This window comes from Nicotiana attenuata, unplaced genomic scaffold (assembly GCF_001879085.1).
Source record: "Nicotiana attenuata strain UT unplaced genomic scaffold, NIATTr2, whole genome shotgun sequence".
Taxonomy (NCBI): Eukaryota; Viridiplantae; Streptophyta; class Magnoliopsida; order Solanales; family Solanaceae; genus Nicotiana; species Nicotiana attenuata.
This window is the reverse complement of record NW_017672888.1, coordinates 104,185-118,920: the sequence shown is the minus strand read 5'-3', so window position 1 is coordinate 118,920 and position 14,736 is coordinate 104,185. Positions and strand designations below refer to the sequence as shown.

At 44.2% G+C, this 14,736-nt stretch overlaps 1 protein-coding gene across 1 annotated transcript; it reads right to left on the bottom strand.

Moving 5' to 3' along the window:
- LOC109214830 (probable serine/threonine-protein kinase DDB_G0278665) lies at nucleotides 1-1,225 on the bottom strand. Its single transcript, XM_019378782.1, has one exon. It carries the CDS (start codon nucleotides 1,171-1,173, stop codon nucleotides 514-516), a length of 660 nt encoding a protein of 219 aa, XP_019234327.1. The 5' UTR covers nucleotides 1,174-1,225; the 3' UTR covers nucleotides 1-513.
- Between the last annotated feature and the right edge of the window lie 13,511 nt (nucleotides 1,226-14,736).

Sequence of the window (14,736 nt, the reverse complement as noted above, 5' to 3'; positions counted from 1 at the left end):
TTACATCGCACTTTGGACAATAACAAAGAGACACACAAACCATGCCTTTGGAATGAAAATTTGGAAATACAATACATCGATCTGATATTTTGGAATTGCAAGCAAATGTGAAAATTAATGAAGAGAAAAGAAAGTAGCTTCAAGTATTTGAATTGTGATCTCTTTTAGTTCCAATTCAAATTCTTGATCCGCTGGCCCAAAAGTAAATGCAGTAGTGATAAACAATAAGGGACGTTGGTACGCGGGATAAAGTGTGGTACTAAATTTATTCTGTGTTTGATTGACAGTATAAATTTATACCGTCAACCAAACATAGTATAAACTTTGTCCCAAACTTATTCCTGGATATCCCATCTTATACTATCAAACGTGGTATTATTTAGTTCCACCTCCCAGATGGGATTATTTAATATATCTAGGGATATAATCCTGGAAAAATTTAGTCCGCATACCAAATGACCCTAAGGAATAACGGTTACAACTTTGAAATGACTTGAGGCAATGGCAAACGAGCTAGAGAACGGTGCTTGGTGAAGCAAGCGTGCTAGGGCTAAGAAGAATAGAAGAGCACCATGCAAAAGAAGCGGGCGATAGAGGGAAATTAGCCAGCGGGCTACATGATCCGAAAATATTGTCTGATAGATTTCGGGGCGCTATATGTGATCTTTCTTGCGCTTCATTTGTTGAGTCATTACAAGCCGCACTAATTGATTCAACTTGGTTGTTTGAGGAGGAAGAAGGACGAAGGAACTCTCGCCATTCTGCAGCGATGCTGTTTCTTGGCAATGAAACTGGTGAGAGATCAAGTGGAGGAGGAGCCACATCTTGTAAACGTCTCGAACTGGAATTACTAGAACTAGAGCCGGAGCCAGAGCTAGAATTACTTGAGCTGGATTGAAACTCAGGCGCTGCAGTCAGCATTTGGACAACTTCCATGAAATTAACCGGTTCGACTCTGTAGATTTTAGGAGGTGTTGGTGGCAATGGCGCGATTGGTTGTTTCGTCATTGGTTTTAATGGGAGCTTACGAACTCGATGAAGTGAGGAATGATATGAAGGTAATGGTTTGTTTTTCTTTACTTCTTGTGAATATGTGGAACCTGGAATAGAACTAGAGGAAGAAGAATTAGAAGAAGAAGAAGAAGAAATAGCTGCATATGAATAAGAATCCATTTTTATGTTCAAAATTATGTTGCAAGTTTGTCTTGATAGGAAACTTTACTAAGAATACATTTTGCGGCTATTGCTTTTGCTTATATATATAGACAGAAGGTGACAAACCTGAGCAACTTGTCTTAAAATAATAGTACTTTATAAATAGAAGATAAGATTAAAATAATAAAAAGAAGGAAAAGAAGAAGAAGGGAGAGATAATCAAGACAAGTTTATTTGACGGAAACAAGTTTGTCTTTAGCGTCGGCTAAATATGGCTGAACACGATGTAACATTACAACTTGTCACCACCAAAAGATGTGGTGCAGTAGATGGGACTATTCTTCCCTTAACCAGAAGTCTCGAGTTCGAGTGTCCTAGGTATGGAAAAATCCTTAGTAGGGAGTGCTTCCTCCCGAATGGGGCCCTATGCGGCGCAAATCCGGATATAATCGGGCTCCAATACGGGTACCAGACAACGGGTGAGAAATCAAAAAAAAAAAAAAAAACCATTACAACTTGCCATGTCTATCTGTTAATTAGTACTGTTCTTATTTGACCTCTATTATAGAATTTCCTCCATTATTGTTTTTTTCTTACATATATAGTCCCTTTGAATCGATCTGTACTATCTTATAGTACTAAGTCACAAAGTGTTGATTCAACATCTAAGTTTTTATATGCACTATTATTTTCGCACTTATCTGGGATTTGTTTACTATGTAGGCGCGCGCGGTAGGCGTGTTCAATGTAGAAGCTATGGGTCTAACTGAAATACCCATAGCTTTCACTTCTATTTTTTATTTTTTCCAAAAAAATTATTAAATATGTATAAATAATAAATTTTGAACTCATTAAATTAAATGGGATGCATCTGAACCCATAAAATTTAAATCTTGAATCCGCGTCTGATTTATTGATGGTGTAATTAAGCTAATTGCTTAGCCGCCAGGCCCTCGGGCCTCAACCTGATCTGCTCCCTATGTCATCTCTATCCTCTATGAATAAAGTTGCAGCCAAGTTTAACTGTTATATACGAATATATATATACATTATCAGGTTACTTAAAAAATAGTTGTATATGACTGTTCAATATAAAGAGCTATAAGTGACATGAAAAGTAAGGTGGATTACCTACAAGGACATGCTTAAATACATGTATCAATGTATATAAGTTAAATCCTAAGAAGTCGTTTGATTTGACTATTAGTTATGTAGTAACTAATAATGCAGACTTGTACAACAATAATATACCTAGTGTAATTTTATAAGTTAATATGCTATTTCCGGTAGACCATCGGCTCCAAGGAAAGCATAATCACAACAATTGCAAAATGCAAAGATTGTAATGTACGAATTAGTAAATCCGGATCGGATTGCGCGAGAAAGTTCCATATTGGTAGGGTAAAGCACTCCATAACAAAGGCAATTGCATACCCAGAAATCGAACTTAAGACCACCGGTTAAAAATGAAGAGATGCGTTTTACTCAACCACAACCATGGTTGGTTCTCTCTCTTTGAGTTAGTACCCTATCTTTGGACAATGTAACTGTACAGTCTAACATTTTTAATGTTTAAGGAAACAATAGATTCATGTATGTAGTCGATTAAATGTCTAGAGAGGGACAGTTCAGTTTGTTGACGTTATCTGTAATATAATTTGAATTTGATTATAAGGTACAACGAACAGTCAAAACATTTTTATTAAAATGATTTGGGTAATTTCTTGTACTTATGCCTACACTCTATAGTTCAAAATTGAAAACAGCCAATATAAAGATTCAGCTTGTTGACTAAATCAAACACAATTATTTTAAATGACAATGACCGAAGAGAAATGCCTACATTATTGTTCGTGTGGCCAGTTGCCATCTTAAAAATAATTTCACTATTATTAGTTGCTAAAGAAATAACATTTTCGTATTGATTACGATGTTTAGGAATATACCAAATGCTCTGACTTCAAAATTATGCACAGTAACTTTTATGTAGGATTTGAATATGCTAAACTTTATCTCATAAAATTTTATAATTAATGTCCGTACTAATTCATACTCACCCAAAAGATTAGACATTTCAATCTCATATACTCTAAATCTTATAATTCCTTTGAGAAAATATTTAACTGTCATTCTTGAATTATAATTCGAAGTAGAGTCTTGGAGCAACGATAAAATTGTCTCAGTGTGACCTATAGGCTACGGATTCGAGTCGTGAAATCAGTCGTTGATGCTTGTATCAGAGCAGGATGCCTGCATCACACCCCTTGGAGTGCGACCCTTCCCCGGGCCTTGCATGAACACTGAACACTATACATATCGTGCACCAAACTACCCTTCCTTTTCTTGAATTATTATTTGTATTGTTACCGTGTGACCTATAGGCCACGGGTTCGAGCAGTAAAATCAAACACTAATGTTTTAATCAGAGTAGGCTGCCTACAGCACGCCCCTTGGAGTGCGACCCTTCCCCGAGCCCTGCGTGGACACTAGATACTTCGTGCCTACCCTTCATTTTCTTGAATTATTATTTGTTTTGTCTCCGTGTGGCCTATAGACCACGGGTTCAAGCAGTGAAATCAACCACTGATACTTGTACTAGAGTAGGCTGTCTACATCACACCCCTTGGAGTGCGACTCTTCCCCGGGCCCTGCGTGAACACTAGATACTTCGTGCACCGGAATGCCCTTCATTTTCTTGAATTATTATTTGTGTTGTTCCGTGTGACCTATAGACCACGGATTCAAGCAGTAAAATCAGCCACCGATACTTGTATCAGAGTAGGCTGCCTATATTACGTCCCTTGGGGTGCAGCCTAGCTTCCCCGAATCCTGCATGAGCGCTGAATATATACTTCGTGCATGTCACGACCCGGATTTCCCACTTTCGGGAGTCATGATGGCGCCTACTAATAGGAGCTAGGCAAACCAATTAATTTAATACCTCTCTTGACAACATCAACAATATAAAGAAAGACGAGACAATTAATATAAAAGCGGAAGTCTCAAAACATAAGTAACTGAAACCAAGTACGGAAGCTCAAATACATCTCTACCCAGATCTGGTGTCACTAACTCACGAACTTCTACAGAATGCTAAATACAAAGTCTGAATAAAAACACAGTACTTTCTGATCCGATACAAAGGAAATCAAACGAAAAACAAGGATAAGAGAGACTCCGGGCCATGCGGACGTCAACAAGGCTACCTCGGGAATCTCTCGACTGAAGTCAGCTCCCAATGCTCCTACTGCTGTCCAAAAGCTCCTGCTCCGGTACTGTGATCTGTGCAAAAAGATGCACAGAGTGTAGCATCAGCACAACCGACACCATGTGCTGGTAAGTGCCTGGCCTAACCCCGGCGAAGTAGTGACGAGGCTAGACAGGACTACCAATCAACCTGTGCAGATATATATATATATACAAACACTACAGAAATAATAGCGGAAAGTAATAATTAAGACTGGGAGGAAAACATGCTTTTGGGGATAACATATAAAATAGAACGGTAGGAATAAATAAGGAAAACTACAACTAATCTCTTCTAACACAGAATACGTGGTCGGCGTGCCATACGATCCCATTTCATGATATATAAGTGGTCGACGTGCCACACGATCCCATTTCATAATATATAATGTGGTCAGCGTGCCACACGATCCCATTTCATAATGTATAAGTGGTCGGCGTGCCACACGATCCCATTTCATAATATATAAGTGGTCGGCGTGCCACACGATCCCTTCTCATAATATATATATATATGGTTTCCCGGCAAGGGAACAAGTATCAATTCAACTATCTCGGCGAGGGAGAATACAAGTAAACAGCTAGTTCCCGGCAAGGGAGCAACGACAATAACTTACACGTCCCGGCAAGGGAATAATTACATATTTTTCTCTTTCTTTCATTTCTTACTTCCTAACCAAGTCATAATTCGATCCAACGCTCCAAGGAGTTTACAAGTCATATTTCCTCTTCATACTGTTCACATTATATAGCAACCATCAATTAAACAAGGAAGAGTCACTACAGAATCCCAAATAAGCACAAATAAGGACTCACGGTCATGCTAGACATCGGTGTATAGATACTCGTCACCATGCCTATACACCGTACTCCACATTTAGCAATTAGCAAATAATACTCTAATCCTATTCCCTCAAGCCAAAGTTAGATCAAACACTTACCTCGAATGCTCCAAACTCAAATCAAGCCTCTAGTATAGCTTTACCCCTCGAATTCGGCTCCAACTCAGTCAAATCTATGAAATAATGACTTTATAATATCAATAATAGCTAAACAAACTAAACCCAAAGCCTAAATATAGATTTCTAAGCTTTCTTCCCAAAATTCCAAAAATCGACCCCGGGCCCGCTTGGTCAAAACCCGAGGTTCGAACCAATTCCATGTTACCCATTCCCCCACGAGCCCAGATATACAATTTGTTTTAAAATTCGACCCCAAAACGAGGTCTAAATCAAAGAAAATCGAAAAGCCCTAATTCTACCCTTTTTCCCCAATTCCAACCCTAGATTACATGATTTAGGCTTAGAAACTCATTAATTAATGAAGGAAGATGAAGGAAATGAGTGGAAAATTACTTACCCAAATGGTCTTGAAGAATGCGGGCTTCAATGGAGTCCTAGAGCTTGGGGAAGAAGAGAGCTCGTGTGAAAATTTAGTGAAACCCGTATCTACTATTTTGAATGTTTAAAAAAATCACTGGGCGGATTTACTCTATGCGTTCGCGACAGAGGTGTCGCGTTCGCGAAGAAGGGAGGCTGGGAAGCATCGCGTTCGCGATGGGTATGATGCGAACGCGAAGAAGGAAGCTGGGGGGGTCCAGGGTTTGGCCTATGCGAACGCGAAGGGGGGGGGGGGTTAATACGCGAACGCATTGAAGGGGTTATTGGAACTACGCGAACGCGGGAAGCGTACCGCGAACGCGAAGGAGGTGAGCACCACAGGCAGTGCGAACGCGAGCCGAAGGCCGTGATCGCGAAGAACAAAAGCCTGTGCAAAAATTGCAGAAAAATCTGATCCTTTTTCCTAAGTTCAAAACACCCCGAACCACCTCCGAATCACTCCCGAGCCCTCGGGGCTCGTAACCAAACACCCACACTAACTCAACAACCTCATACGAACTTAACCGTGCGATCAAATCGCCAACATATCATCAAGAACGAGGAATCAAACCTCAAAATCATCACTTTTTCTTCAAACTTCTTAAATTTCCAACTTTTGATATTTAGGTCCGAAACACGTCAAACGACGTTCGATTTCGACCAAATTACACAGAAATATCTTAAACCATATATAAAACCTGTACCGGGCGCCGGAAATAAAATACGGGCTCGATACCAATACTTTCTAATCCATTTTCATTTCAAATTTCCATATTAATTCCAGAAAAACAATTTCTTTTAAAAATTCATTTCTCGGGCTCGGGACCTCGGATTTCGATTACGGGCATACGCCCGAGTCCTATATTTTTTATGGACCCTCCGGGACCGTCAAATCACGGGTCCGGGTCCGTTTACCCAAAATGTTGACCAAAGTCAACTTTAATCATATTAATATCAAAATTCATCAATTTTTACACAGATTCATATTTAAACTTTCCGGCTACGCGCCCGGACTGCACACGCAAATTGAGGCAAGTAAAAATGAGGTTTTCAAGGCCTCGAAAGCACGGAATGAAAGAGAAAACAGGTGATGACCCTTTGGGTCGTCACATTCTCCACCTCTAAAACAACTATTCGTCCTCGAACGGACAAAAGAAAGAAGTACCTGAGTCGGGAAATAGATGAGGATAACGGCTCCGCATATCAGACTCGGACTCCCAGGTCGATGCCTTAGGAGGCTGACCTCTCCACTGGACACGCACTGAAGGAAAACTCTTCGACCTCAACTGTCGAACCTGCCGGTCTAGAATAGCTACCGGCTCCTCCTCATAAGACAGATCCTTGTCCAACTGGACAGTGCTGAAATATAATACGTGAGTTGGATCGCCGTGATACCTCCGAAGCATGGACACATGAAACACTGGATGCACGGCTGACAAGATAGGCGACAAGGCAAGCCTATAAGCCACCTCTCCCACACGATCGAGAATCTCAAATGGACCAATGAACCTGGGGCTAAGCTTGCCCTTCTTCCCAAATCTCATCACGCCCTTCATAGGCGACACTCGGAGCAAGACCCGCTCACCAACCATGAAAGCTACATCCCGAACCTTACGATCCGCATAACTCTTTTGCCGCGACTGAGCCGAACGAAGCCTGTCCTGAATGATCTTGACCTTATCTAAGGCCTCCTGAACTAAATCTGTACCCAATAACCGAGTTTCTCCCAGCTCAAACCATCCAACTGGAGACCGACATCGCCTACCATACAATGCCTCATATGGAGCCATCTGGATGCTAGACTGGTAGCTGTTGTTGTAGGCGAACTCTGCTAAAGGCAAAAACTGGTCCCACGAGCCTCCAAAATCAATGACACAGGCTCGGAGCATATCCTCCAAAATCTGAATAGTCCGCTCGGACTGACCGTCCGTCTGAGGATGAAACGTTGTGCTCAACTCTACCCGTGTGCCCAACTCTCGCTGAACTGCACCCCAGAAATGCGAGATAAACTGCGTACCCCGGTCCGAAATGATAGATACTAGCACACCGTGAAGGCGAACAATCTCCCGGATATAGATCTCAGCTAACCTCTCGGATGAATAGGAAACTACCACAGGAATGAAATGTGCTGACTTGGTCAGCCTATCAACAATAACCCATATCGCATCGAACTTCTTCCGAGTCAACGGAAGTCCAGTAACGAAATCCATGGTAATCCTCTCCCACTTCCACTCGGGAAGCTCAATCCTCTGAAACAAACCACCAGGCCTCTAATGCTCATACTTAACCTGCTGACAGTTCAAACATCGAGCCACATATGCAACAATATCTTTCTTCATCCTACGCCACCAATAATGCTGCCGCAAGTCCTGATACATCTTCGCGGCGCCCGGGTGAATAGAATACCGAGAACTATGGGCCTCCGCTAAGATCAACTCTCGAATCCCATCGACATTGGGCATACAAACTCGACCCTGCAATCTCAAAACACCATCATCATCTAAGGTCACCTTCATGGCACCTCCACGCTGCACCGTGTCTCTCAGGACACACAAATGGGGATCATCAAACTGCCGATCACGGATACGCTCCAATAATGAAGAACGAGCGACCGTGCAAGCTAACACTCTGCTAGGCTCAGAAATGTCCAACCTCACAAATCGATTGGCCAAGGCCTGAATATCCAAAGCAAGCGGTCTCTTGCTGACCGGAATATAAGCAAGACTACCCATGCTGGCGGACTTCCTACTCAATGCATCGGCCACCACATTGGCTCTCCCCGGGTGATACAAAATAGTAACATCATAATCTTTCAATAACTCCAACCACCTCCTCTGCCTCAAGTTCAACTCCTTCTGCTTGAATAAGTACTGAAGACTCTTGTGATCAGTGTACACCTCACACGTCACACCATATAGGTAATGCCTCCAAATCTTCAAAGCATGAACAATGGCTGCCAACTCTAGATCATGAACCGGATAATTCTTCTCGTGGATCTTCAACTGCCTCGAAGCATAAGCAATGACTCTGCCATCCTGCATCAATACCGCACCGAGCCTAATACGGGAAGCATCACAATAAACTGTATAAGGCCCTGAGCCTGTGGGCAAAACCAATATCGGTGCCGAAGTCAGAGCTGTCTTGAGCTTCTGAAAGCTCGCCTCACACTCATCTGACCATCTGAACTGGGCCCCCTTCTGGGTCAATCTGGTCATCGGGGCTGCAATAGATGAAAATCCCTCCACGAACCGACGGTAATAACCTGCTAACCCCAAGAAACTCCGAATCTCGGTAGCTGATGCTGGTCGAGGCCAGTTCTTGACTGCCTCAATCTTCTTTGGGTCCACCTGAATACCCTCTACTGATACGACGTGACCCAGAAATGCAACCGAACTCAACCAGAACTCGCACTTCGAGAACTTAGCATATAACTGACTATCCTTCAGAGTCTGAAGAACCACTCTGAGGTGGTGCTCGTGCTCCTCCTGGCTGCGGGAGTACACCGGAATATTATCAATAAAGACTATCACGAACAAGTCCAAATAAGGCCTGAACACTCGGTTCATCAACTCCATAAATGCTGCTGGGGCATTGGTCAACCCAAATGACATGACCAAAAACTCATAATGCCCATACCGAGTGCGGAATGCTGTCTTAGGGACATCAGACGCCCTAATCCTCAACTGGTGGTAGCCAGATCTCAAGTCTATCTTTGAAAACACCTTCGCACCCTGAAGTTGGTCAAACAAATCATCAATCCTCGGCAGTGGATACTTGTTCTTAATCGTCACTTTGTTCAATTGCCGGTAATCAATGCACATCCTCATCGAACCATCCTTTTTCTTCACAAATAACACCTGCGCACCCCAAGGAGAAACACTAGGTCTAATGAAACCCCTCTCAACAAGTCCTGCAACTGTCCTTAAACTCTTTCAACTCTGGCGGGGCCATGCGATACGGCGGAATAGAAATGGGCTGCGTGCCTGGGGCCAGATCAATACAGAAATCAATATCCCTGTCGGGCGGCATACCCGGCAGGTCTGAAGGAAAAACCTCGGGGAACTCCCGAACAATAGGAACAGAATCAATAGGAGGGACCTCTGTGCTGGAATCGCGAACATACGCCAGATAAGCTAAACACCCCTTCTCGACCATGCGTCGAGCCTTCACATATGAAATAACACTGCGGGTGGCATGACCTGGGGTCCCTCTCCACTCCAATCGGGGCAAATCTGGCAAAGCCAAGGTCACGGTCTTGGCGTGACAATCCAAGATAGCATGATACGGGGACAACCAATCCATCCCTAATATAACATCGAAATCCACCATGTCTAAGAGCAATAAATCAACACGGGTCTCAAGACCCTCAAACACTACCACACAGGAACGATGAACTCGGTCGACCACTATAGAATCCCCCACCGGTGTAGATACATAAACAGGAATACCCAAAGCACCACTAGGCATAACCAGGTAGGGTGCAAATAGGACGACACATATGAATACGTAGACCCAGGGTCAAATAGCACTGAAGCATCCCTATCACAGACCAGAATAGTACCTGTAATGACTGCATCTGAAGACTCAGCCTCTGGCCTGGCTGGAAGAGCATAACACCGGGGCTGGGCCCCACCTCCCTGAACCATATCTCTGGGACGATCGGCTGCTGGTTGGCCTCTACCTCTGGCGGTTCGAGCTCCACCTCTATGATCTCTACCTCCGCCTCTATGGCCTCTACCCCCGCCTTTAGCTGGCTGGGTGGCCTGTGGATCACCTCATGCCTGAATCATAAGACGAGGACTCTGCTGCTGAGAGCTGTCAGAAGCTCGTGGGCAATACCTGGCAATATGTCTCGTGTCGCCACACGTGTAACAAGCCCCCGGCTGCTGAGAATAACGGAGTGGTGGTGCGCTGATGGGTGCTGATGGTGAACTGAAAAGCTGCTGGTCAGAAGACTGCGGCTGAGAGCCACGACCACCTGAAGTACCATGTGAGACCTGTAGGGCTGACTGAAAGGGCCTCGGAGGATGGCCTCTACCATAAGAATCCCCACCTCCAAACGAGGTACAACTGAATCTACCTGCATGACGGGGCCTCTTATCTGACCCATGACCACCTCCCCGTGCAAGAGCCATCTCAACTCTATGGGCCGCATTGGCCGCCTCCTGAAAAGAAATCTCACTCCCGGCTCCCATAGCCATCTGGAGACGGATCGGCTGAATCAACCCATCAATAAACCTCTGCACCCTCTCTCTCTCGGTGGGGAGTATAACAATAGCATGGCGTGCTAGATCAATGAACCGAGTCTCATACTGAGTGACTGTCACAGAGCCCTGCTGATGGCGCTCGAACTGCCTGCGAAGAGCCTCTCGCTGAGTAACTGGGAGAAACTTCTCCAAAAACAACTCTGCAAACTGGTCCCAAGTCAATGATGGCGACCCTGCTGGTCTGGATAAACAATAGTCCCTCCACCAAGTCTTGGCGGATCCTGCTAGTCGAAAAGTGGAGAAGTCGACCCCATTGGTCTCCACAATACCCATAGTCCGAAGGATCTCATGACAGCTAAATAAGAAATCCTGTGGATCCTCTGAAGAAGTACCGCTGAATGTGGTGATGAAGAGCTTGGAGAACCTATCAAGCCTCCACAAAGCATCTGAGGACATAGCCGCTCCATCGCCGGCCTGAGTCACAATACCTGGCTGAACTGCCACAGCTGGCTGAACCACTGGAACCTGAGCCTGGGGAGCTACCTGCTCCAGAGTACATGTAGCAGGAGTCTGAACTCCTCCTCAAGCCTGAGAAGTGGCTGGTGCTACTGGAAGCAAACCCGCTCTAGTGACGCTCTCCACAAAGCCTACCAATCTGACCAGAGCGTCCTGAAGAACTGGGGTGGCTATGAACCCCTCTGGGACCTGAGCTGGGCCCACCGGAGATGCTGGGGCTGGAACCTCCTCATCATAATCAGCATGAGGCTCCACCTCTGGGACTGCTGCTCGAGGCTGAGCTCTGCCCATGCCTCGTCCTCTGGCACGGCCTCGGCCTCGCCCTCTGCCCCTCGTAAGAACTGCTGCTGGGGGCTCGGGCTGCTGCGCGGTAGAAGAGGAAGCACATGTTCTCGCCATCTGCAAAAGAACAGAGTAGAAAGACAATCAGTATTTGACAAACAGAATCGCACGACAAGAAGGTTCAAAAGTGAAATTTTCCTAACTCCGTAGCCTCTGGGGGATAAATACAGACGTCTCCGTACCGATCCCTCAGACTCTACTAAGTTTGTCCGTGAGTAGCGAGACCTATGTAACCTAGTGCTCTGATACCAACTTGTCACGACCCGGATTTCCCACCTTCGGGAGTCGTGATGGCGCCTACTAAGAGGAGCTAGGCAAGCCGATTAATTTAATACCTCTCTTGACAACATCAACAATATAAAGAAAGATGAGACAATTAATATAAAAGCGGAAGTCTCAAAACATAAGTAACTGAAACCAAGTGCGGAAGCTCAAATACATCTCTACCCAGATCTGGTGTCACTAACTCACGAACTTCTACAGAATGCTAAATACAAATTCTGAATAAAAACATAGTACTGTCTGATCTGATACAAAGGAAATCAAACAAAAAATAAGGATAAGAGAGACTCCGGGCCATGCAGACGTCAGCAAGGCTACCTCGGGAATCTTTGGACTGAAGTCAGTTCCCAATGCTCCTACTGCTGTCCAAAAGCTCCTGCTCCGGTACTGTGATCTATGCAAAAAGATGCACAGAGTGTAGCATCAGAACAACCAACCCCATGTGCTGGTAAGTGTCTGGCCTAACCCCGGCGAAGTAGTGACGAGGCTAGACAGGACTACCAATCAACCTGTGCAGATATATATATACAAACACTACAAAAATATCAACGGAAAGTAATAATTAAGACTGGGAGGGGAACATGCTTTTGGGGATAACAGATAAAATAGAACGGTACGAATAAATAAGGAAAACTACAACTAATCTCTTCTAACACGGAATACGTGGTCGGCGTGCCACACGATCCCATTTCATGATATATAAGTGGTCGGCATGCCACACGATCCCATTTCATAATATATAATGTGGTCGGCGTGCCACACGATCCCATTTCATAATGTATAAGTGGTCGGCGTGCCACACGATCCCATTTCATAATATATAAGTGCTCGCCGTGCCACACGATCCCTTCTCATAATATATATATGGTTTCCCGGCAAGGGAACAAGTATCAATTCAACTATCCCGGCGAGGGAGAATACAAGTAAACAGCTAGTTCCCGGCAAGGGAGCAACGTGTGACGACCCAAAGGGTCATCGCCGAATTCCTTCCTATTTTCGTGCTTTCGAGGCCTTGAAAACCTCGCTTTTAGTTGCCTCAATTTGCGTGCGCAGTCCGGGCGCGATGCCGGAAAGCTTTTATGTTGAAATATGTGAACTTTGTGAAAAATTTGAAGAATTTTGATATTAATATTGCTATAGTTGACTTTGGTCAGCATTTTTGGTAAACGGACACAGACCCGTGATTTGGCGGTCCCGGAGGGATCGTAGAAAAATATGGGACTCGGGCATATGCCCGGAGTCGAATTTCGAGGTCGAGAGCCCGAGAAATAAATTTTTCTGTGAAATTATTTTTCTGAAATTACTAAGGAAAATAGAAATGGAAATTGATTAAAAGACTATGGTATCGGGCTCGTATTTTGGTTCCGACACCCAGTACAAGTCTTAAATATGTGTTAAGCGCTTTCTGTAAAGTTTGGTCGAAATCGGATGTCATTTGACGTGTTTCGGACCTAAATATCTAAAATTTGAAGTTATGAAGTTTGAAATGAAAATGATGATCTTGAGGCTTGATTCAATGGTTTTTGATGTTATTTTGGCGATTTGATCGCTCGAGTAAGTTCGTAGGATGTTGTTGAGTTAGTGTGTGTGTTTGGTTGGGAGCCCCGAGGGCTCGGGAGTGATTCGGTGGTGGTTCTGGGTAATTTTACACTTAGAGAACATAGCAGATTTTCTGCAATTTTTGCACAGCAAATCCCTTCTTCGCGTTCGCGTTCCAAACACGCGTTCGCGAAGCTTCAGTGGTCCCTCTTCATCGCGTTCGCATCCCTCGCCTCGCGTTCGCGTAGAGTCATCTGACCCTGAGGGCTTAGTCCTTTTTCTTCTTCGCGTTCGCGAACACTTGACCGCGTTCGCGTAGCATGCCAGACTCCCTTCAGCGCGTTCGCGTTTCCCCTATCGCGTTCGCGTATAACAGTTCCTGGACCCCAGCAATTTCCTTCTACGCGTTCGCTTCTGTCTCCACGCGATCGCGATAGCTTACCCAGTTTACCCTTCGCGAATGCGGCCCTCTCCCGCGAACGCGAAGGGCAATTTTGCCCAGCGAATTTTTAAGTTAAAATCAGAACAGTGAACTCGGGATTTTCATAAAAATACACGAACTCCTTTCTTCTCCAAGCACTTAGGCGTCCATTGAAGCTCCCTTTCATCAAAACTTCTTGGGTAAGTATTGTTCAACTTGTTTTCTTCAATTTCCTCTATTAATTACTAAATTCCTAGCCCTAAATCATGAATTCAAAGTAGAAAATGGGGGTTTGGGTAGAGTTAGGGCTTTGGGGATTTTGGGTGATTCAACCTCAATTTGGGGTCGAATCTTGAAATAAATTATATATTTGAACTCGTGGGGTTATGGGTGATTGGGTTTTGGTCCGAGCCTCGTGTTTGGACCATGTGGGATCGGTGTCGAATTTTGGTGTTTTTGGAAGAATGTTAGGAATTTCATTTCTAGGCTATGGGATTATGTTTTTGAGCCCTTATTGATATTATTGAACTAATTATGCCTAGATATCATTGTTTCGGAGTTGGATTGTAGAGGAAAGGCGGTATTAGAGAGTTGATTGCTATTCTTGGACCGAGGTAAATGTTTGTTCTAACTTTTGGCTGAGGGAATA

Coding starts and splice junctions, on each gene's coding strand:
- LOC109214830 (XM_019378782.1), bottom strand. CDS start 1,173: ATGGATTCTTATTCATATGCAGCTATTTCTTCTTCTTCTTCTTCTAAT.